Source organism: Cavia porcellus, unplaced genomic scaffold (genome assembly GCF_034190915.1).
Source record: "Cavia porcellus strain 051 isolate PalLab524CR breed Dunkin Hartley unplaced genomic scaffold, mCavPor4.1 scaffold_1, whole genome shotgun sequence".
In the NCBI taxonomy this organism is placed as follows: Eukaryota; Metazoa; Chordata; class Mammalia; order Rodentia; family Caviidae; genus Cavia; species Cavia porcellus.
Genome location: NW_026947484.1, coordinates 101,309,713 through 101,334,883, shown reverse-complemented (window position 1 = coordinate 101,334,883; position 25,171 = coordinate 101,309,713). Strand labels below are relative to the sequence as shown.

The window sequence follows — 25,171 nt, the reverse complement described above, 5'->3', positions numbered from 1 at the left end:
AAATACCTTCTAGAGAAAATTTTTACATCTTTGATAATCAGTTCTCTATCCAAAAGGTTCCCAACATCAGCTTTCATTTTATAATGGAGAATTTTCACTGTGATACAACACATGACATTTTACAAAACAACTCTGCAGAACTCTGTATGACGGAGTGTTTTCCTAGTGCTTGTGAGCTCCTAGATTAGAATGAAAAATACATTATGATTTACATAAAATTCAGTCTGCTTGATGGGTGAGGAGTTGGGGACAGGGGTGAAGTGGGTTGTGTGCCTTGTTCCTGGGGTTCCCTGGGGGAGGTAGGGCGAAGCAGGCCTTTGATGACAACAGTAAAGGATTCTGGTACAGGCTGTTTAGGTTATATGGTTTCGTGCCCTCCTTTTTTTGTTGCAGGCAAAGGGGAAGATAGTGATGTACTCAGTATAAATGCAGATGCTTATGACAGCGACATAGAAGGCCCCTGCAACGAAGACGCGGCTGCTCCGGAGGCCCCAGAGAGCGCAGTGCAGACTGAAGCTGGTCAGATAGATGACCTGGAGAAAGACATTGAGAAAAGTGTCAATGAAATTCTGGGGCTGGCGGAATCCAGCCCCCAGGAACCCAAAGCGGCCCCCCTGACTGTTCCTCCGCCGGAAGACGTTCAGCCCTCTGCACAGCAGCTGGAGCTGCTGGAACTTGAGATGAGGGCGCGAGCAATTAAGGCCCTCATGAAAGCTGGTGATATAAAAAAACCAGCCTAGTTATTTAAATGGAGTTTGAGTTTTAGATGTGTTCAAACAATGCTACATCATAAAATTTTGTATCTGAAGTTTATTTGGGTCTTGTGTGGTATTTCTCATGTAAACATTACTAGGTAAACTCACCTTAGGCCTAAAATACCTTTTTAAAAAAACTTTTATATTATAATGTGTGTTTGAACTCATGGCAATTATAACTGGGTAGGCTGGATTTTTGTTAGACAAATATTTAGCTATGTGTGCAAATTAATCTCTTAAAGCTATTAAGAAAGAGTTATGGTATTTTTTCTTTGTTTTGACTCTGCTTTAAGAAAGATTGGCTCAAGCTTTAAGAAAGATTGAGCAAGCATGCTTCTCTTAAAGCTACTTACATTTTGCAATACAATATTAAATTATTGCTCTTAGATTTGTTAAGAAATAGTTTTGCATATGTGTACTTTTAAAATGTACCGTTTTGAAGATTGCTTTTGTGGATGTGGATTTCCTAGTTAAAACTGAGTAGCAGTTTCTATTATAAGGCTTAGGTATCTGAAATGGCTGAGAAAACTTTTTATAAAGAAACAGAGGACTCAATTTGAGGCAGTTCTTTACAATGTAGAGCTGATTGCTCATGTTTAATTGTGGCAGACAACCCTTTCTAGCAGGTAATTGATTCTGTTGGACATTTTGTTTAGTTTTTTCTTCCATAAAAAGGAACAAATTGCCTTTACATTCCAAACTATCAGGAAAAGGAGGATATTTTATCATGCAGAGTTTCATGGGATGTTGTTGCTTGAACAACATTGTTGTTGCTTGGTATTTACGTGAATCAAAAATAATAAAAGACTTGTCATTCTGGATCTGAAGACTTTGATACTTTTCCAAGAACAAAATTAGTTTCAAGAACCTTTGAGAAGTTGATGTTATAGTTTATCTAATTTTATATAGATTTTATAAACAAATTAGCATCCTGCCACAATTACCGATTCTGTCATTACTAAGCAGTTGTTTGATACCAAAATAAATTTAAGTAGGATCCCTTAACTTATATATTTTCTAAGTGGAAATCTTGAGCTGTTTTATATTTGGTAACAAGTATAGTATATATTTTATTTAGAAGCCATACTCTACTAACATAGTTTGAACACTTCTACACAACTTGCTAGGATTATGTTTTATTAGGTGATTCAGTTATAGTTCATGTTAAAGTGTTTTTCAATGGAAATTTCTATTCCAACTTGGAATTTAATAAAAGAGTACAGAATAAGCTTTATTGCTACTTACTAATTATTAAAGTAGATGGTATTTGTGTTCCTAAACATTTAAGAGTAGGAAAGACCTCAGTTCTATAGGTGTTTAAAGTTACCGTCTTCATGAAGCATTGTGGATCGTGTACAGTGTGCAGAGTAGTTTGGATGGTATTTGCTTGCAGTAAGTATGTGTGAGATAGAAGACACTGAGCAAATTAGTGGCTACTTAGAGTCCTATCTTTTTGAAAATCTGTTTTTTCTTCTTTTAAATTTTAATGTTTAAAGATTTAAGAGCTGTCTGAAAATGACTGACTTTAGTGAATAGGAGTAAGTTTGTTTTAAAAGTGCCTGAGCAGTGGGGAAAACACCACAAACAGTCTGATGGTGCCCCTGAAATTATCAGCTCTCAGTGACTGCCCTGGAGGTCTTCAGTTCTGTTCAGATCTTAAACCCAGAGAGGTTAAAGGATAGATTTTTAGCAGGTATAGACTGAATTCTCTATGTGAAGGTATAAATGCAGCTTCTTGTTATGCCTGATGCCTTCCTTTTGCTAAGGTAAGGAAAATGTTTAGGCATTGATTAGTAATTAAATTTTAAAAATAGCAACTGAATTTTCCATTTAATGTAAAACAATCCTAATTGGCTAGGAACTTAACTAAGATTCTTATCATTGGGTGGCAACTGTTGTCCTCTGCATTGGTGAGCAGTTACAAGCAGTAGGCTTTAGCCCACTTTCAGATATTTCTGTATATTCAGATATCCTAAAAACCTATCAGTGAAAAATTACCCAAACCCTCGCATCTTTTTGTTAAACACCACCTGTTCCTTAAGCTAGGAAGCAGTATATCCTTTATAAATCTTTCTGCCAAAACCTATTTTCAGTAAAATGCTAGAACTAAATCATGAGTTACCTGGCTAAAGGCCTCCTTAGTCATCTGAACCTAATACAGATTGCAGTAAAATGTGTGCTTTTCAGTGACATTTGAAGTAGATAAAACAAGGATGTAGTTGCAGTTTGGGCCAAATATTTGGCATTCTCAGTTCTGGTCTGTCATACAAAGTAGGAAAAAAGAGTTTGATTTTAGATATAGTTCCTGAAAAGTAAATTTAACAAACTTTCTTCTTTATTTTTAAAAGTGCCAATGAATGTATGTACCAGTAGGAACTCAGATGTATTACTTTGGTAGTTGATAATTATTTTAAGATGCTTTGTGATACAATGAAAAGAATGTGAGAGTTAGCAGATGGTTCTGACTGCTCTAACCATCTGTGTAACCTTGTACAAGTAATTGTAAAGTGAAGCAAATTGTCAGCCAAATGCAAGATTATCTATCAGCTGTAATGGTCTGATTTTAATACAGAATACTATAAAGTTTAAGAAACGTAGAACTCTTGAGTTCAAGTATTTATCTCCTCCATTTCCTTCCACCTGCAATTCCAAATGAAACAATCTATTTAATCTCTTTTTTGTCTCTTGCTGTTCTGGATATAAACAAAGTCTAGGTACCTCTTTTTCCTTCTACCTATTATAGTCCTCATTGTCAGCATCTCTTGGTAAGTATACTGCTTAGAGTTACTCACTTTGGACTGTTTTATTTCAGAATAATATTTCCCTCCTTGGTCCAGGGATTGAACCTAGGGCCTCACATGCACAGACCTTTCTTAGGTGTATTTTGAGGAAAGGTCTCACAGAGTTACTAAGTTGTCTGGGTTGGGCTTGCTCTTGCAGCCCTCCTGCCTCAGGTGCGCAGAGTTCAGGGATAATATGCATGTTCAACTGTGCTAGGCTAATGTGTGAATAATTTTAAGTCAGACCAGGGTTCCCCCTGCCAAAGCTGGTAGTGAAAAATAACACTTCTGCCATGTTTATAACAGGCTATCATTTCATTGTGGTTGCCACTTTGAAATCTTTTAGCTGTTTCTTGTAGCATTTGTATATATTGCTACAGAGTGACATGATCATTGATATTGGACTTTTATCTGTTGATCTGTTTTGAAATGTGAAAGTTAAGCTCTAGTTCCCCTAACTCTCCCTTAAACTCATACCTACCTCTTTTATTCTTCCAATATAATGTAGTTGTGTTACACTTTCTGATACAGTTAGCGGTTGGTAGTTATACTAGTTGTGCTATGTAATTGCAGTCATAATTGTTCTATGTGGTAACCATAAATATATTTTGTACAACTTTAAGTTTTTTGGAATGGATATAATTGTGTATTTTATTTGTTCAGTATTGTATGTGGCAGACGTTAATTTATGCCTAAATTGCCCTGTAGGAATATAAATCCCGTACTAGGTTCAGGCATATCATGTGACCTGTCACTTTCCATGTTGTTTAATGGTACCCCTCCTGCAGTGCTCTGTCTTTCTGGTAATTTAGGTGAGTTGCTCTCTGTGTTTGAAGTTGGGGCCATCATTCCTGACTTTTGTCTTCCTCTTGGTTTATTCCCTCATTTTGCTGGTGTACTCATCCAGCAGCTTTCTGTGAAAGATGAATTAACTATGAATTGTTTTGATTCCTTTGGTGATTCAGCCTAGCTTAGTTCTGTCTAAGCTGACAGTTGGGAAGCAGTGTTACTTAAATGTAGATGTCTGGACTCAAGAGTCATTGGTAGCACTGCACCAACGACTTCCAACTTCATTGAGGCTGTTAAGACTTCCTTTGTCATTCTGACTTCTAATATATGTCTTGTTTATTTCTCTCTGGAAGTTGTCAGAGTATGATTTTATCGCTATTTCTCTGAAATTTCCTGATGATTTATAGCTACAGATCTTTTTCTTCCATTGAGTTTATCATTGGACTCTGGGGAAATCATGTCATTCCATTTTGGAAGTTTTTAAGTATTACTTTTTGGGTTATATTTTAGTTTTCTCTAGTCTGTAATTCAGATAATCATTTTATTCAGATCTATCTTAGTTTTAAAATTTTATCTGAGTTTTAAAATTTTTATTTCTACTTTGTATCATTTCTAGTTTTTCATATTTTTTCAATTGTTCTAGTTCTTCCTGTGGATTTCTTTAAAGCATATTATCATTTTTAATATACAGAAGTTTTCTATTTTTATTTTCTGAGTATTCTTTTTTTTACAGTAGCATAATGAAGGTTGCAAATGTGGCATAGTGGTAGAGTGCTCGCCTTGCATGTGCAGGGTCCTGGGTTTGATCTACAGTATCACAAAAAATACATACATACATACATACATACATACATACATACATACATACATAGGTATTCTTGTGTCTATAAGGCCATGGCTCCAGTCTGATCACCTTGCCCATATCTTGTTAGGCCAGGCAGATTGAACTGGAACCTCAGACTGACCTGAATCCTGGAGGAATACCCTAAGATCATTCCAAGGATATGGCAAGATAGGCAGTCTTGTGGGGAGCACTTACAGGATCATTTTCTCATCTCCCCTCTGGGAGGTTAAGGCAGTTTTTCACCTCCCTCCTTGCTCTCTTTGCAACCTGAGATTTTCTACCTTTACTTCCTTAGAGCACAGCCTCGGGCTATCAAATTGCTGAGCTGCAGCATAGCATTAGCTTCATAGCAGCAGGATGTCCCATGCCTCCTGTTACATTGTCATCTGGTCCCTTTTATGTTGGTGTTACCCAACACACAGAGGCCACAGAGACTTGATGTCGTCTACTGTCTCACTATCTGTAAGTAATAAACTGAATATAAATTCAGTTATTTTTTATAAATTATTTTCTTTCTGAATCTGCCAGTACTTCCTGGCTCTTGCCTTGGCCTTGTACTTGAGTTTTGTGGATGTAACATTGTACCTCTGAGAATATTTATGTTTTAATTTCTATCTTCTATTTCCTTCAAGTTAATTTTTTCTTGTTTATTCTCAGATTCTCAAATTTTCTCAAATTTCCTTAAATTTTTGCTGATACCTGATTGATAGTTGCTAAGTGGAAGCTCTTTGTTTTTGATTAGTCCTAGCATTTGGTAGATTTCCATAGGCTGACCCTGGCTTTATTTCTGTGTGTACATCTGAGTTTAGAATCTTATGCTTGCACTTTGCCTAAATCTTTGGTGGATCTGATTAATGAGTGCTGCTTGTTGCCTGTTCTTGAGGAGACCCAACTTCCCTATTGTGCACCTCTTACACCCTGGAAGAAGTTGGGATCTTTACAACTCAGCCTTACTTAGGTTTGTGCTCAGAATTAAATCCCTTCTTGATGTCACTTCTCAGTAGGCACTTAGGTTACATTTCTCTTCATCTGCTAAGACACTTTCATTCATTTATTTGTGCTCCAGCTTCCAGTTTTCTAGATCATCCTTGTCATCTCTTTTATTGTCCAAAATAGGTGATGCCTTTTAACCTTTGTCACTGTGGTAAGTTTCCCTGGGGAGTCATTGCACATGTGGCAGTTATATGCTGCATTTTTAAGACCTTCATTTTGAGATGACAGTGTTTTTCTTCTCACCCATTTCTGTTTAGGCATTGTTAGTTTACTTCTGATTTCCTTTTTTTTTTTTTTTTAATATTTTGGTGCTGAGGAATCCAGGGTCTTTCATCACCCTAGCTGCTAGTTCTGATTTCTGATTTTACTTTCATTTCTGTTTTTTCGTTGAATTCTGTTGCCTCATATCTAATTCTGGTTTATGTAATTCTTTTATGACTATTAGCATTTTCTTTAAATGATTTTCATCTAATTGTAAAATACAGCGTAGTAGACTTAATATGTTATGTGGGTTTTTATAGTTTTACTGTTCATATGGATGTCATTTTGCTCCTTTTTAAAATAACATTACATGGGATTTAACAGTATTTGTGTTTCTCATTTTTATGTTCCTTTAAAAAGAAACTTGGCTTAGGTTAGCTTTTCTACTTTTTTGTTCTTTTGTCTGTTACTACTCTTTGGTGGTGTAAAGTAAGGCAACTTGCTTTCTGAGAATTACTACTCTGGTCTCTTCTTCCACTTTTACCTAATTTCTCTTTCTTTTGCTTTTCTCCCTCTCCTCAGTTTTGATTCTACAACTTGTTTTTCCTTACTATGAGAATGTACCCTAAGAGTCCTGGCTGATCAGATGAAGGAAGTCTTAGAGGCTACACAAATCCAGCTACTTTCAGACCTTTGTATAATTTATATTTGATTTATCTTAATGTATAGTCTCACTGTCAGCTGCTATTTCAAATCGACTTCCCATGATTTTCACTTATTTGACTCTCTCCTAGTATCAGGTCTCTTTGATGCCAGCTGGCTTCTTTTGTCTCTCCTATAGAAGTCCTGATGTCATGGTCTTAGGACTTGTTTGTGGTCTGTTCTAGTTTGTATTGTGGAGTTTGTGGAGATACTTAGTTTTTAAATGTTTTGCGGTTTCTATTGCCCTGGTTTAAATGGGGCTATGAAGATCCTTAAAAACCCCTTTTACTGTCATCTTTAGTTATGTTTGTAAAAAAAATAATAATACAGTGTTTTATATCCAGGAGAACTAATTTATATGTAAAATATGTTACTGAATTATTTTCCAAATTTTCTTAAAATATTTTAATTTTTACAAGTTATTTATTTGAAAACCAAACCCTCTTAGTTATCTTATTTAGTAGAAGCAATTGTTAGTCTGAAGGTAAAGCAAGTTATCTCTGCTCATTATAGAAAGGAATTTAGTTTTTAAGATATTTTTATAATAATTATCAGTTGAAAGATCTTTTTAAATCAAAAGTATAATTGATATTAAACTAAAAGTATATACTTTTATAGTTTCAAAAGGATCAGTATTTTAATGATGCTTTAAAATTCCTTGAAAGAGGAGAAAATTCTTTGTACTACTTGTAAAAGATAGTTTCTTTTCAGCATTTTATATTTATTCATTGTTCTTCTGTTTTACCATATCTTCCTGTCTTCTCCACAGAGAACATATCTTTCTCAAAGTTCAAAAATGGATTAGAAGTTCTGGTAACTTATCCCTGCCTTATACATTTGACATAAAATGTAAAAAAGTTCTATTTGTAGTGTGATGCTCAAAATCACCAAATTGATAGAAATGTGGCATTATTGCCTATCATATTTATTAGTCTATTGTAACATAGAACCTCTCTGCCCAAAAAGTGATTCTGCAGGCATCAGTAAACATTATGAAGTTTTTATTTCTGGTAGTGAAAAAGATAGCTTGGGGTAGTTGATTGTAGGAAAGCAGTGGTTTTGGTGTTAAATCTCTGTATGATGACTTTTGGTGGGATTTTTGTACTAATAAACATGGAAGAAGATGGGGCTGGGGATTTAGCTCAGTGGCATAAGCAGCTGCCTTGCAAGCAGGCAGTTGTGAGTTCGATCCCCGGTACTGATAAAAAGGAAAAAAGACTAAAAAAAAAAAAAAAAAAACATGGAAGAAGAAAATATGAACATTAAGATATCAAATTAAAATCTGACTATGAGGTCCGTTGACTTATCCATTACTGTATAAACTAGTATTTATTTCTACACCAATCCTGCAATAAGAACGAGAAAAAAGTTTATTACATTTTCTTATTTATAACCAAATTTCATTGTTAAAATACTGCATTTTCTTGTCAGACTTCATGTTTTGTAGTCATTTCTTGCTGTTAACATTAAAATATGTAAATGGAATACTCATGTATTCTGACACCTGTAAAAAGGTTTTTGTTGTTCACTAGTTAATCAGACTCCTGGTAGAGTCCCTGGAGGAGGAATCAAAGGGTAACTGTACTTACTGCTTGGTTACAAAAATGTGCATGGCAACCAGTCATCCTTGTTTTATTTTATGTTTTTAATATGTGTTCATCCAGTCGGCTATTCTTTTTAAATATCTGTTAAGATGTTGTCTTTTTGCCACCTAATCTGCAGGTGGAAAATCTCTGATATTTGTTTGAACTCTCTGGTGAGGGTGTGGATTTTACCTTGACGAAATCAGTCTTAAAGAACTTACTGCTCTTCCTGTTGAGTAAATGAAATCAGTCCCTCTAGTTATAAAATACGTTTATATCAACACATGATCAAGGATAAGAACTTGGTTTTTAGTAGGTAATGAGGGGTAGTTCCTGCCATAGTCTTTGAGGCAACTGAACCAGCTGATCATGGACTGAAACTTAGGAAAGCATAAACCTTTTCTCTGTGTAAAAACAAAATTTGACTTTCATGTCTTCATTTATATATTAATATTAATCCATGTTTTTTGAAACCTACTAGGTTTTAATGAAAGGTAAGCATTTCATAGATAATTATTTTTTGAATTCCCCAAATCTTAAGTGCACTGATGGGAAATTCAGAAACTATAGTTTCTTATAAACTAGTGCATCATCACGGTTAAGAGTTTAATTGCATATTGGTTTAAGTGGTTTATCTTTAATAGTAAGATATTATTAGAAAATAGAATGTTGATTAATTTGGTGTGAATTTAGAACTTACGGAATTACCAGATGAATAGCAGCTGAAGCATAGTTAAGCACATTAGCATGGTTGGTGGGTCTGCTTTGACCCAGCATACCTGACCAGTCGTTTCTGTCTGCTCTTCTTTATTCTTTCTCTTTTCTCTTTTTATTACTTAGCTCTTTTGTTCCTACCATTTCTTTGCTTGTCACTTTCTTTAATTGGTCATTTTTTGGTTACAGTTTTTTTTAGTTCTTTGCTATATTCTCAATTTGGAAACTTCAAGAAAAATGGAAATATATACAATTTTATGTAAAGATGTAGTTTTGGATTTTTTTGAGAGTTTTATCACAGAACTGGATAAATAGACTCCTTGACTGAAATCTAGATTCAAATATCAATACATTTAATGTTTATTGCATGTGGCCTGCAAATATATTTACTTAGAATTTCTATTTTTTCCATTAAAGAGTAGATTAAAGCTTTTGGCCAGCCACTTCCTCTCCTTATTCTACACGATCATTTCAGTACTTACAGTCACTTAAATATTTATTCTTCTCCTGCCTTTTCCCCACAACCTGAATTTATTAAAATATATGAGTGTTATGTTAAGTTCAAAGAATCTTTTAAAAAGACTTTAAAATCCTAATTTCTTGTTTGCAGTGTTGTAGATTTATTGAAAATAACTTGGACAAAAACTAGAAAGGAGAAACGTCCTATCAAGGAATAATTTATTGGCTCTTGTACCTTCTCCAATATTTGAAATCATTATCTGTTGATCAAATTAGGGATATGTAAACCTTTTTTCACTAGCAAAATTATGCTTGTGTGTGTTGCATAAACATGCACATGTTCATACATGGTAATACTGAGAATAAAAAATAACGAGCAAATGACAACATAGAGAGAAGGTATTTTCACAGTATAAAAGCCATATAGTTAATACACTTAAGACATCAACATCTCTTGCAGAAACTCCTGAAATTGTATGATGCTGACTCCTTAAGCTCAGAAAATACTAAAGGTATGTGAGTTCTGGGAAGAGTGCACAAACAAGCATGGACAGTGACATCTGACACAAGTGACAGATCCATAGGGATATGGTTCTTAGATTAGTGCAGAGACAAATAGTATTCCATGCTGGGGGGTTATTTACTGTGTCACCCTGCATTATGATCATTGGTGCTTCTATCAGTGAAGCAGCCTACAAGAAATAGGGTTCACGTGCAGTTGTGTGTAAATAAGTTTTGTTGTAAATACAAAGACTTTGGTGTAAGAACACAACATGGGCAACTTTCTTTGATTTACTGCATAAATAAGATCCTTTTCAGGTAGCCGTCTGAAAACATTATATCCACTTACATTAGCTTGAAATCCTGGTTGCAATCATACTCTTTAAGTTTTCTGGAAGCGATGTAATTTTAGTTTACTGAAACAGTAAAGGAAATGGACTTGTGTACTCTGTGGTAGATGAGCACTTAGTGTTCTTTAAAGTGTATGTTTTTCAGTGAAAGTGGAAATTAGCCCCAGAAGTAGTGTGCTGGTTTGACACTTTGAAGGCATAAGCTCAGTGAGGAATGTAATTAGGGATAGCAGGTGTCTGTTTGGCAGGGATATGTGGCACATTCAGGTAGCACACACTGCTTGGTGTTCTGTATTGACAGATTACCCAAGGTGCCACCCTCCCCACCCCACCCTGGCAGTAGTTGCCATTACCTGTCTGGTGCTTAATGTGACAAGATTTTTTCATTTGTTTATTTTTTGTTTCTGGTTGCTTGTAGTGGAATGATGAGATCCTAACCAAAGAACACTGTCATATTTTTATGTAACAAGTATGCGTATGTCATTTGTCTGAAAGGGAGCACAACCGTGTAAGAAATCAGACCTTTTGTTAGCTGTGTCTTGGCTGTCTCAGCTTTCTCAGAATTTGCTGCCGTGTTGCAGTGAACACTTTCTGAGTGCCTTGTTTTAAAGTTTTGGGTTTATGTTATTCTGAAAGGAAAGGCCCCAAAGTATATTTTCATAATGGTCTCTGTAAATGTTAAAATCTAACTAGTCAAAGCAATGAATCTTTTCCTTTGCTGATGTTATGTAATAAGCAACAACTCAGTAAAATAATAAAACAATAAACTTAAGATGTTCTTTTAATGTTTTGAATTCGTGTCACCTATTTCTCTTTTTTTAAATGGATGGGGCTAAGGGATAAATAACCTTCAGATTTTTGTATTTAATTGAAGCAACAGTATTTGCTGACAAGTAATAAATAACAGCGATTCAGTGTGAATAAACAAATTGGTTTCCACAAACAGTGATTCATCTTCTGTCTTTATGCCATCAGGCTAAGAAGCAGCTGCTTTTTGTCAGGTTATAGGAAAAACATGTGATAGTTACTTTCTATAGAAGTTGCATTTTAAATATTTAAATACAGTAATTAAATCTGATGGTTCATTTATTTAAAGCTGAGTTTATCAGTCTGTGGTGGTTTACAGTGTTATGGTAATTTTCCTCTTTGACTCATGAGTAGGCTTCCTCAGTGCGCTTCTGTCGTTTATTTTCACAGATTCGTTGTATCATTCATATCCCATAAAGCTCACTCCTAAAAGGTATACAGTTCATTGGTTTTCACAGAGCTCGCTCTGTCAACACTACATCTTGAACACTTTGTCGCCCTGAAAGGTGCCATTTGCTGTCACTGCTGTGTACCTCTTCCCAGCCCCACTCACACTTCCTCTCTGGAGGTTTGCCTCCTCTGGGAATGTCACATTCACGGGATCTGACAGTGGTGGTCTTTTGTGCCTGCCGTTTTTCTTTACAAGGTCCATTCACATTGTCTTATGTATGAGGACTTCATTCCTTTTTATAGCCTAAAACATTTCAGTGGACCCATCCACTACAGTTTTTCTGTGCGTTTGTTGGTGTGCACCATTTCTATTTTTGGCTGTTATGAGTATGTAAAAGTTTCTGTGTGGATACGTGTTTTCATATCTCAGGTGTTAATTTAGGAGTAGAGTTACTAGGTGACGTGGCTACAGATGCTTAACCTTTTGAAGAACGGGTAAACTGTTCCGCTTGACGTCCCCACCAGGGGTGTGTCATGACGCTGGTTACCTTGCCAGCACTTGTTCTTGCCTGTCTTTTTCTGTTCAGTGCTTTCAGGATGTTGCTCCATTCTGTTCCGATTGAATTAACCCATCACTCCCCTGCGTGTAACATGTCTTTCTGACTGCCACAGGTTCATCCGTGTAGTCACATGTACCAGTACTTCATTCCTGTTCATTGCCAAATTATGTTCTATGTACAGGTACTGCAGAATTCTCTTTGTCACTAAGTTTGAGCAGTTTTATTACAATGTGGCTTACTGTCATTCTTTTCATGTGTCTTGTGCTGTTAGTTGGGGTTCATTGGCATTCTTGGGCTTTTGAGTTTATTTTTATCAGATTTGAGAAGATTTTAGTCATTTCTTCAAATATTTTTTATTGCCCTCTTCTTTTTTGGGGTACTCTGATTACGCATACATCATGTGCATGCCTGTAATCCTAGCAGTTTAGGAAGCTGAGGCAGGAGGATCATGAGTTTGAGTCCAGCCTGACACGTTGTCTTCAAATTTAAAAAACAGGGCTGGGAGTGTTGCTTAGTGATAGAATGCTTTGCTAGCATTAGCAAAGCAATCCTTGCACAGGAAAAAAAAGTTTAAACATACTTCATGAATACTATAAAACGTGTCTTTTAAGTTCACTAGCTTTTTGAGTATATAGAAAACAGTGTAACAACTTTTAAAAAAAAGTCTTCGCCTTCTAGCAGCTGCAGCGGTTTGGGCCTGTTTCATTTGGTTACTTCTCCTCATGATGGACCCTAGTTTTGAATTTGTTTATGGGCCTGGCAGTTTTTGGTTAAATGCACGCATAGTAGACATTACATTGTTGGCTTCTGGATATCTTTATTTGTATAAATAGACATGGCCTTTTTACTGAGACACAGCTAAGTTGCATGTAAGTAGTTCGATCCTCTCCATTCTTGCTTTTAAGATCTGTTAGGCAGGACCGCATCGCCCTCACGCTAGGGCTGCCGAAATACCTCCTGTGTACTCACCACATGTGACGTGAGTGTTGGGACCTTGCAGCTTGGAACAGCATCCACACAGCCACTGTGCCTGGCGGCCGGGCACTGTTACCTTTGCTTGGCTGGGCCCTGCTCCTTCCTCACGTGTGTGCCTTGCAAAATACTCAGCTGAATACTTGCGGGGACCCTTAGTAGACTCTGTATTCCTGTCTCTCTTGCTGTTTCGTCTCTGCTACTCTGTCCTGGGACCTCTTGCTGCTCGAGTCCTCCTGGACTCTCATTTTGGTAACTTAGGGTGTAAACTGTGCCCCGCCTAGGTTCCCTCTCCCTGCTCCCCTGGAACTCTCTTAAAGCAGTTGTGGTCTCCTGCCTCACAGAGATCACCATCTTTTATTCTGCAGCGACCAATGCCTTCAAGATGGTTTATATTTTTTTGTCTAGTTTTGGTTGTTTTAAGTGGACAAAAAAATCTAGTTCCTGTTACTCTATTTGGATCAAAGTGGAGCTGGGGAATGACCCTGGGCTGCTCTGCCACTGAGCTGTTAGCTATTTTTCTTTTTCATTTCAAGACAAAGTCTCACTAGGTTGCTCGGGCTAACCTCGAACCTGTGATTCTCCTGCCTCAGCCTCTGAAGTAGTTCATATGACAGGTGTGTACCACCACGTCTGGCTCTTTTATTATTAATGTAAAATTCTGGGTTGCTCCCCTCCCCTTTTCAGTACTCAGGAAGTAGTCCACTGTCTTTATAGTGTCTAGGAACCCTGCAGTATTTCAATTGTAAGTTACTTGTTCTGTGATACATCATTTTTTCTTTGACTGTTATGGTAAGTTTTGCTTTCACTTTCTTCATCTTCTGAGATTCCAGTTACTTGTATATTAGGCCTCCTGAAGCTATTAGGTTTGTTAAATTTAAAAAAATATTGAAGCTGTTTTTGAAACTATTTTTTTTTTTTGTCTCAGACCAGGTAATTTTGTACACTATCTTTGTGTTCACTGATGCATTTAAATTTTATGTCAGTTCCATTACTATGTATAGATAAATGATTTTTAGTTTTTTGCTTTGTATTTTTAGACTACAAGGTCACCATTTAGCTCTTTGAATATTTTTTCTGAATTTGTTGAGATGCTTCTCTTCATTCAACAAGACATTATTTTTTGTCATTGAGTATACTCATGATATCTGCTTAAATACCTCTGTCTGACAGTTCCAATATCCAGACTATCTTTGTTTGCCCTTTGTAGACTGTCTTTAAAGGGAATGTGTGGACTGCGGACATAGCTCAGGGGTGCGGTGCCTGCCTGGAAAGTGCAAGGTCCTGAGTTTGATGGCCGGTATAAAATAAATAATAAAGAAAGAAAGAAAGAAAGAAAGACATACATTGAGCAGGTGTGTTATTACTATTCCAGTGAAGAAACAAACTGCAGGAATTTCTTGGGTTTTGTTTATTTTTTTGGTTACATTGTTTACTTGGTATGCTTTTCAAGAATAAGAAAACAGATTACCTTTATAAGATGAGGGAGTCAGCTGTTTAATCAAACTCCTGAAAGAGATGAGAAATACTAAGGTGTTTGCCCTTATTGGTCAGAAGAGCTTCATAAACTAAACCACAGTGAAATACCGCGGAAGTGCTATCAGAATGGTTAAAATATAAAATTTGAGCAGCTCAAATACACTGCGGGAGCCAGGCATGGTGGTATACGCCTGTAGTCCCAGCACTTGGAGACTGAGGCAGGAGGATCACTGTGAGTCTGAGGCCAGCTTGGGCTACATAGTGGGTTCAAGTTCAGCCTACAATACATAGTGAGATCCTGTCTCACTAGTGCAAACCAAACATACGGTGCTGGTGGGAGTGTAATATCACTGCCGGTGGGGGTATGATAAATACACTGTTTGGGAAAACTGTTCAGCTATATCTTCCAAAGCTTAACAAACATAACCTGTATAACAATTTTATGCATAGGTATGTACTTGTTAGAATTGTGTTTATATTGCATTAGAAGAGACATATAAAAATATAGTAAAAGCACTCTTAAAACCAGAGTTTAGAGTTTCTCAGATATCCTTGAGCAGTAGAATGAATTTCACCAGGATTTAGCTCAGCAGCATAAGCACTTGCCTTGCAAGCACAAGGTCGTGAGTTGATCCCCAGTACAAAAAAAAAAAAAAAAAAAAAATCCAGAAAACAGTAGAATGAATTTATACAGTGGTGAAATATGTAGCGGTGAGTATGAATGACTGGTGCATGCAACAGGGAAGCATTTCATATGTGTGATGTAGAATGAAAGCAGCAGGCTAGAAAGAGGGTGTGAGGGGGACTCTTCACCTGAGTGATACCCATACTAGTGTGTTCTCTTTTAAAACTCCATTCAATGTTGTGATTTATGGACTTTTCTCTATTATTCATCATGATAGCTAAAGCTAGATGTCCCCTCAAAGCTTTTCATGCTCATGGGTGCTGCTTTTGGCAGGTGGTGGTTCCTGAGTGTGTGATACTCATTACTGGACTAGTTCGCTGGCAGATTTGTAGCTGGGAGGTAAAGCCTGGGCAGAAGACGTGGGTCACTGTGGGCGTGGTCTGGAGGAGTATCTAGGCTTGTCCTCCCTCGACCCCTTCCTGCTTCCTGCCTGCCGTGCCATGGACCGTTTCTCCTCTGTGCTGTTCCTCTGCCAGGCTTCCCTGCCTTAGATCAGCTGACTATGCACTGAAACTTCTACCGTCTGTGAGCCCCAGTAAGCCTCTCCTCCTCCTAGTTAAGGGTGTCAGCTGTTGTGTCCCAGCAACAGGAACGTAACTAAGACATACATCATCGAAAAACAAAATAAGCCTTCCTTACTGTGTGTTTTTCTTTTTTAGCATTTAGCTACATTCTCAGCATATCAGAATACATTTATTTTTTCTGTACCTGTACAGTTAGGAGAACATAAGACTTACTGTAATTGAAATCATTGAAGGTTAAATTTTGTTTCTCTGGGCACATTCTCTAACTGTTCCAGAGGTACTGTATATATCCTCGCCAAGCTCCGCTTCTGTGTTGGAATTATTTGCATTGTTATTTGTGTGTTGCTTAAATCTTTTGTGGACAAATAGTTTCAAGACTTTGCAGAAGAGGTTGAGAACTATTATGAAACTATTTTTTTAAAGGAATAGTACCATTTAAAGTCAGTGGGGAATTTAGAAATTGAATCATTACAAGATATGTGCAGCCTCTATGATGAGGTTCAAATGTCCTACACATGCCTGACTGAATGACTAATTCGGGGAGTTTAAGAAACAGGCTGTAGTTCTATTTCTGTTTAACTGTCCCAAGATTTTGTAGCTTAAAGCAACCAACAACAGATTCCTAGGAGTCAGGAATTGGCTGGCTTCTCTGACACAGGGTCACGAGGATAGAAGGGAGATGTCATGTGAAGCTGTGATCTTAACTGGTGGCTAGACTTGAGGAAGAATCTACTCCCAAGCTCACCTACACAGTCTTTGGAAGAATTGCTTTCCTTGAGGGTTTTTAGACTGAAAGACCTCAGTTTTTCACTGGCTATGGTGAAAAAGTCCTTTCTCAGTTCTCTATGGTGCAGGCCTCTCCATAGAGCAGTTTATAACACTGTACCTGCTTTCTGTCAGAGCTAGCCATCAAGAGACCTAGAAAAAGTAAACAAGATGAGAGTCAAATTAATTTGGTCACTGCATTAATTTTTGTTATAGTCTATACATTAAAGTGACTTTCTAGGTCCAGCCTGTACTGAAGGAGGATGTTACACAAAGCCATGAATACCAAGAGGTGGAGGCATTGGAGCCATCTTAAAGCCTATCACCCTGGCCTTTGGCTGTAAGTAACCAAGATGGTAATATGTATAACTTCAGTTTCAGTGCCATCATAGTTTGTCTCCAGGAAGATTTCCCTTTGGCTTATTTATTCTGACATCACTTTTTTAGAGTGTTTGTCTAATCTTAATAAACGTGGCAAAATGTACTCTTTTTGGAAGATTTCAAGGTTTTTCTCTGTACCTCCATTTACCCTATTTTTCCTTTATGCTCTGTATGACATGGCAAAGAAGTGTCTATTTTTGTATGACATATTGTCTGATTCTAGAGTCATACTCATTCTGTGTTTTAAAGCAGGCAAAAAGTAAAATAGCCACTTTTGCATGTTCTGTTCCTATGTAAGAGGGTATTTGTTTACGTAAAAGCATTAATGGAACTCTCAACTGGTGGTTACCCTATTTCCTCTAGTAGTGGGAGCTTTGATATAGGTTATGATTTTTCCTCTTTTTATCTCAAAGGGAGGTAATTGATGATGTTAGTAAATTTTTAAAACTCTTTAAGGCCTTCATTTGCAGTAAAATACTGTACTATATATTTTTCTTAGTATTATAAGTAATGGATGTCAGAAAGACTTGAAATATAGCACCTTTTGGCCCTTATTAAACAGCAAAGAAAAATTATTAGGGAATAGATATCCAATTCTATGAATAAGATGTTTTCTAGTTGTAAAAAAACATTTATTTGTATAATGTTTAAGTAACACAAAGGCAGATGGTTAGTAATTCCTATCTGCAACCATAAAAGTAAAATAAGTTGACTGAAAGTTTTTTTTTTAAATCAAATGGACATGCGGGCCATTATTATGTTGCAAAATATTTTGCCACTGGGAACAAGTTTAGAAAAATATATAAAATATTTTAAAATAATACAAAAATATTTAGAAACAATTTCGCATTCATGGAGCGTCATTTCTTTGTTCCTTTCTGTTTCTGTTAGAAAGATTGATACTGAGATCTCTTTGTAGTGAGAGGTCTTCCCTTTTACCCAGGAATAGCTTTCCTAGCCAGGCACTGAGTCAGCAGTTATTTTGACTCTTAACTGCAAGAGATAAAGTTCCCCCCAAATTTATTATATATGTTTCTTACCACTGAGTGAGCAAGAAAAATATATACCCATCAGTGACTGGTTGGTAATTTCTGAAATAAGATGCCGTACACCTCATAAATAACAGAGTAACTGAATCACAGAGCACTTGGCAGAGATCAGTCTCCAGATGGATGACTTAATCTGTAAGGAAATAGCGACTCAACTTTTGACTTTTAAGGATGTTCAATGTGTTTTCTACCCTAGACCGTTAGATTTCAGTGGGTCCTAGAGGTTTTGGAAGTTTTACGGGCTGAGGAGGACTAACACGGCAGAGCTCGGCCTGGGCGTGAAAGGGTACATTGTATTTTATAGGGAAGTGGGGACAGCAGCCCTGTGTTACTTCTAGAGAATTTTACTCCTTACCTTGATGTCGTAGAAGTTTGTCATGACTTTAATGAGTTCAAATTAACATGATGTCATGAGATGAGAAAGGCATATGGATTTCATCAGTGATCTGTGAAACCCTGCCAGTAAAATACCTGGCAGCCTGGTTGTTTCATGTATGGCACATTTTAAGACTGGGTTATGCCACATTTTCAGTGTTCTACAGGGTGCATATGTTATGCTTCTATGCAAGTTAATTGATATATAAACTTGTATGAAAACGTAACTTTGGTAACAAAAACATTGATGGTCTTTGCCTTGTTTCTCCAGTAAATGCGCCACAGGGCCTGAACACTCGTGGCAGTTTGGTAGGTAGATTTCCTCATGGGAACCCGTCAGCATTCCTAACTGTGAGTGAACAGGAGGTGATATAAAAGCAGTGACTGACTTGAACCTTCAAGTGATGTATAAACCCTACAATCACTTGTCCATGTCTGCAAAGACCAAGGCTGGTAGAAGATGCATAGAAAGGGTCTGTGAGATGCCATTGTCGGTGAAGGCAAAGTGGGTAGGAGTTCAAGTACACTTAAAAATATGTTACAGTTTTAATAATCTTCACAGTTCTGCCTCTTTGTAATGCTTCTGATAGTTTTAAATGTTACATTGGGGAAACCTGAGGTATTCTTTTTAAAGAACTCTTGTTTCAACCTGTCACTTGATGGCACAAAAACAATCATGGAAGGAATGCTAACTAATTGAGGATGGAAAGCCTTGGATGAAGCCAAGTGCCTCCCTGACAATCTGCTTCTCCCTTCAAAGTGTCCTCCCTGCTTAGGGACTTAACTGTCAGTAGAAGTGTTACTGAAACATGGTTTTTTAAAAAATTGTTGTTTGTTTTGTTACTTGGCATTTCTCATATTTGCTAATGAAAAAATCACCAAGTCAGTTATAGCAATTAGGGCTTATATTCTTTAATGTGTCGTATTAAGTGCACAGTACCTCTTGAGCCAGAGATATCTGAATAAAAGAGGACAGCTGGATACTGAAAAGGAATTGTGCATAGGAAGATCTGATCTTGCAGATGCTCAGTAAAGTACAAGGCTGGGAGACATGAACTTCTTCTGAGTGGGATACACAAAAGGATGTCGTAAGCACACTGTGGAGAGGCATGTTGAGATACAGAGTACTCAGGTGCTCCAAGTCATTGTTGTGAATTCACATAATGAAAGCTAGAGATTTTTAATTCCAAAATACCTTATCTCAACCCTAAATATCCTCAACAGAAGATCATAACTGTATGTACAATAATAGGAAACAGATTTTAATAAAACATTTTTCATCTGTGTGTGGCAGGCTGTATTGTATAAGTTTAATCTCTACACCTAAAAACAGCATGAGAAAACTAAAGCTCAGACAGTAAATCCAAGAAGAAGGTTGCAACTTTCTGTCACTCTGATCAAGAATTCTTTATTTTAGCAATGAGGCCAATGACGATTTGCTTAAAATGTTTTCTAACAGTCAAGTATTACAGACTGTTAAAACAGTGTGTGTGTGTCGTGCACTGGGGAATGCAGTATTCAGTTGGGACAATCACTTGGAGAACTCTGAGAGTCTAATGGAGAGCAATGCAACTGTGGAAAGTGTCAGGGAACAAAGCCCCAGAAGTTTGTCTTTCTGTGTCTTTTTGTGTCTCTCACACACAAACTTGCTATCACTGCACTGGTACAAGACAGTGGCCGAGAGGCTCAGGCATTTAAATAAGGAATTAAGAAGTATCAGAATTTCTGCTGTTTAGAATGCTAGATAAGAAACTTATGTTGCAAGTTTTTTCAGATTGAAGATTTGTAGTAGCTTTGTGGACCCATCTGGCTTCCAGTCTTGGTTCTTCTACTACTAGCTATAATGAATTTAGTCAAAGTACTTAAGATTGTCTAGTCTCAATTTTCCATATTGGCAAGGTATAGGCATCTTTTTGGAAGATACGTTGGAAATAGTTGAACAGAAATGAACCAGATCATTGGCTGCCAAATCTACCTATGTGCTAAAATTATGTGAGGGTCCTTTAAAGACTAACAAATGGAACTGCTGAATCATAATCTCTGATCTAGAAACCTGTTTTTTTAGAAAATGCAAATAATTTTGATGCCCAACTAAGTTTGTGATCAATGAACTACATGAATTAGTGGAATTATATGTTATTATATACTATAATGTTTTTGAAATCCATTGAGTTACATAGATTATATAGTGTGTCTGAACCATCTATGTTTAGCTTAATGCTACTTTGGTCACATGCTGACTGGTAGAAGACATTTGTATTGCTTTTGTTGTATTTCATTTTCTGAAAACATTGAATTAGTCTGATTATGAATTATGTGTGAAACCATGCACTGAATGAAATTCATAATGGATCAAAGATCTTAATATTAAAACAGAAGCATTAAATATGATGGAAGATAGAATTGGTAAAACTCTTGAAGACATTGGTGTAGGCAAAGATTTTATAAACAAAACCCCAGTTGTACAGGAACTATCACAAAGAATCAACAACTAGGGATCTCATCCTATTGAAAAGCTTTTGCACAGCAAGAAAACCCACCAAGAAAGTGAAGAGACAACCCACACTGTGGGAGAAAATGTTTGCCAGCTGTTCCTCAAGGGATTACTATTGAGCACATATAAAGAACTAACAAACAAACAAACAAAAAATTCCTTAAAGACCCAATCCAAAAATAGGCATCTGAGGTGAATATATACTTCTCAAATGAAGAAATACAATCATCAAATCATCAAATGTGAAAAAATGTTCCATATCACTGATCATTTAAGAGATGCAAATTAGAACAACATTGAGATTCCACCTCACCCCAGAAAGAATGGCTATTATCAAGAAATCAATCAATAATAAGTGCTGGTGAGGCTGTGGGGGAAAAAGCAAGTCTTTCCACTATTGGTGGGAGTGTAGACTGCTACAGCCACTGTAAAAATCAGTGTGAGGATTCCTAAAAAATACTAGGAGTGGAGTCCCCATTCAATCCAGCTATTCCACTTCTGTGTATTTTCCTAGAAGAATTGAAAACATCATGCCACAGTGATATATGTACACCCATGTTTGTAGGAGCACAATTTGTAATTGCTAAATCTTGGAAACAACCTAAATACCTATTGACTGAGGAATGGATAAAAAAGATGTATTTTAATACAGTGGAGTCCTACTCAACCATAAAGAAGGATAAACTGGAGGCTTTTGTAGGTAAATGGATACAACTTGAGACCATACTCATAAGTGAAATAAATCAGACTCATGTGTAAACATCATATTGTCTCACTAGTGCGAGAAGCTGAAAGAAACAATATATGATATATATTGATAATTAAGATAGTTATACTTCTAATTTCTCTGAGTTCATTGAAGAGCAAGATTTGTGCTGATATTGTTCGGACAATTGATTGAAGATGCCTTGTGCTCTGGGAGCATGGTTTAGGAAGACAAGAGCATTGTATGTACCATTGTTGCCCTGACTGATGTGTTTTGAAATTTTGTTTTATTTTTTCTCTTTGAAATAAAATGGATTAAAAAATTATGTGTGGAAAAAGTAAATTCCACAAATATTTATCACCTGTTCTAAGCCATATACTTCTAATCATATCCAAAGGCAAGCATCCTTACTTTTGTGGAGCTTAGTAAGTTTCAGCTTGTTGGAGGTGTTTCTAAGAACTAAACAATTAAGTCTTTGCTGCAGTTGTAAGTAAAAACTTCTAAGATGACCAAACAGAAAATTTACTACTATATATAGTCACTTAATATTCATTTTGTTAATTATTCATAACATTTTATTATGGAAAATTTCAAGTATGTAGCAAAACTGTAAAAATTTTGTGGTGAATACCCCTATACCAGAACTTTTAGATTCTGTCATTAACATTTTATTATACTTGGTTTGTTATATATCTATCCATTAATTCATCTTATTACTTTTGATACATTACAAAGTGAATTGAAAACGCTAGTTTCCTTAAATATTTTAGATACACGTTGCTACTTCGAGTTCCATATTTGTTTACTTTATGATGTAAAGTTTATATTGAAATAAACTAAGTCAAAAATGTTTTTAAAAAATGTAAAATAATTTTTTTTTCAAATGCATTTTATTCATAGATAGAAAGGAAGAAGAAAAAAGCTACAACAAAGTTTTAAAGTACATCAGTCAGGGGCAGCAATGTATGTACGTACCATTGTTTCTCGTGGTCATCCCCAATCATTCCCCCAGAGCACAGGACATCTGCCTTCAGTTGTCCAAAAGTACCAGCACAAATCTTTCTCTGCAGACAACTCAGAGAAATCAGTGGTATAAGTATCTTAACTAGTTTTTTAAAAAATATTATGTCAAGAATGTTATTCACTGAGTTACATAAAGAAGTATGCAGGTATTAAGACACAGAATGCAGAAAGTTTTCTGGTTCTCCTTGCTAGTGAATTCCTCCCCAAACCCCAGTGGCAAGCCTTTTTTGGATTTTTTTCCACTCTTAGTTTTAAATGTTTTAGCGTCATTGTAAATGAACACATGCAATTATCCTCTTGGGGAAGACTTCTGTCACTTTGCAGAGTGTTTGTGAGATTTATCCTAACAAACATTTGTCTCATGTGTCAGTATCTTGTTCTTTCTCTGTTGCTTATTTTATTGGTTATCACATTTTATCTGTGGATGGACACTGGGATGGTTTCTAGTCTTGGCCATCTGAATAAAGTGACAGTAAATTCTGTTGCTCAAGTCTTTTGTGAACATGTTTCATTTATCTCGAGTTAGTACCCACTTTCGGTGATGTTATTGATAGCACGTTTCCTTTTAGAAGAAACCGTCAGACTGTTTTGATGGCTACCTTTCCCCCCAAACTGTCAGTGCCACATGCTCTGCCACCACACACAAAACTTAATGGTGTCCGTAGCTGTAGTCACTCTGGTGACTGTGATGGCTATTCCTTCTGCTGTTGGTTGCCTTTCCTGGATGATTGTCTTAGTTGCTCTTTTTGTCCTGGAACACAATGCCTAACACTTGAAGGAGAAGAGTTTATTTTAGCCCATGTTTTCAGCCTGTAGTTTGCTGGCTCCATGGCAGGCAAGCAGGGCAGAGAGGTACAGCAGAAGAAAAGCTGCTGACATCCTGGCGAACAGGAAGCAGAGTGAGTGGAGGAGCCTAGAGGTGAGATACCCCTACCAGGCCATACTTGCAGTGACCTGCCTCTTCTGAGCAGACCTCACCCGGCATCACGTTCTTCTCCAGTGCCCCATGACTCAGTCACCCTTCAGAAGTCCCCCTGTTAAACACACACGACTTTGGAGGGACATCAGATGTGAAGCACAGCAATGATGCATGACGCTTAGCACTTTTTCGTGTGCTCGTTGGCCATGTGCGCATGCTTATTCATTCATTCATTCATTCATTCATTCATTCATTCATTCATTCACTTATTCTGCAGTCCAGGGGCTGAACCTAGGATCTTCACATGGAGCTACATTCCCATTCCCCTCTATTTTTTTTTTTTTTTTAATGAGGTGAAGGGTCTCACTGACTTTCTAAATTGCCTGGGCTGGGCTTAAATTTGTGCTCCTTCTGCCTGAGCCTTCCAGAGTGCACCACCACACCTGGCTCTCTATTTGTTTCTGACTAAATCTTTTGCCCATTTTTAATTGGGTTGTTTGTGTTTGCATTGCTGTATTGTCACTGTTCTATACATATCTTGGATACAGTCCTTTTGAGATACATGTTTTGCCAATGTGTCATCCAAATCTGTGGCTTATCTCTTTTCTCTCTCCCGTCCCTTCCCCTCCTTCTCCTAAGCATAAAGATAAGAGGAATCAAGATTCCTCTGATACAATAGCAATCTCAGAAAAATACACATTGGTCAGGTGGAGGAGGCAGAAGCAGACAGTTCCATGCATTTCTGTGTGAGGTGAGAGGGGGGAGCAAGGGGTGGTACCCCGCCTGCGTAGCAGGCTCTCACACAGGGAAGCCAAGAGGAAAGGAGAGCAGAGCCAGTGCCTTCCATGGCTGCCCCACTTCATGTTCCTGGTTGCTCCCCTGTGTGCCCTCTTCAGCCTCATACCTTCGGATCTGACGGAAGATGACTCGTGACTGTAACTCGTGTCCCTTCCTGAGACTTGGATCCCAGCCACGACATCAGTGGAGGAGTCTGATACACTGGTGAATGAGCAGCCCATCTGATATTCCATCCAACCGAGGGCAGTGGCTCATTTAAACTCTCATATAACATTTGCTCTGAAAATGGATTTCTTGAAACTTTCCACTTAAATAGCTGTGGATTAACTTTTAGTGAGGCCAGCGCAGCGGAAGCTAAGCAGAGCGTGTGACTCCAGACTGTCGGGCAGCTGCACATTGTCATGGTTCTGCCTTCATTCACTACGTATCACTTCCTTTGAAATTTCCAACCAGTTTTTAAATTATTCACCTTTAAACATCTGCAAGTACTGAACATTCGGCCATTTGTTCACCTTGCTTGAACAGTACACTTGGGAAGGGTAAGAACATACTTGCCAAAGCAAAGAATACTCC

General features: G+C 37.1%; 1 protein-coding gene across 2 annotated transcripts in view; it reads left to right on the top strand.

Annotated features, from left to right (window-relative positions):
- Positions 1–25,171, top strand: part of Caap1 (caspase activity and apoptosis inhibitor 1) — a 131,266-nt gene that overhangs the window by 54,562 nt on the left and 51,533 nt on the right. Inside the window, exon 6 of one of the 2 annotated variants that reach the window (XM_003479281.5) lies at positions 394–11,465. The exons of the other annotated variant lie outside the window; for it this stretch is intronic. Coding sequence (XP_003479329.1) covers positions 394–740 — 347 coding nt within the window. The 3' untranslated portion in view covers positions 741–11,465. Of the gene's footprint in view, positions 1–393; positions 11,466–25,171 lie in introns of those variants that run through there. 2 annotated transcript variants of the gene reach the window in all.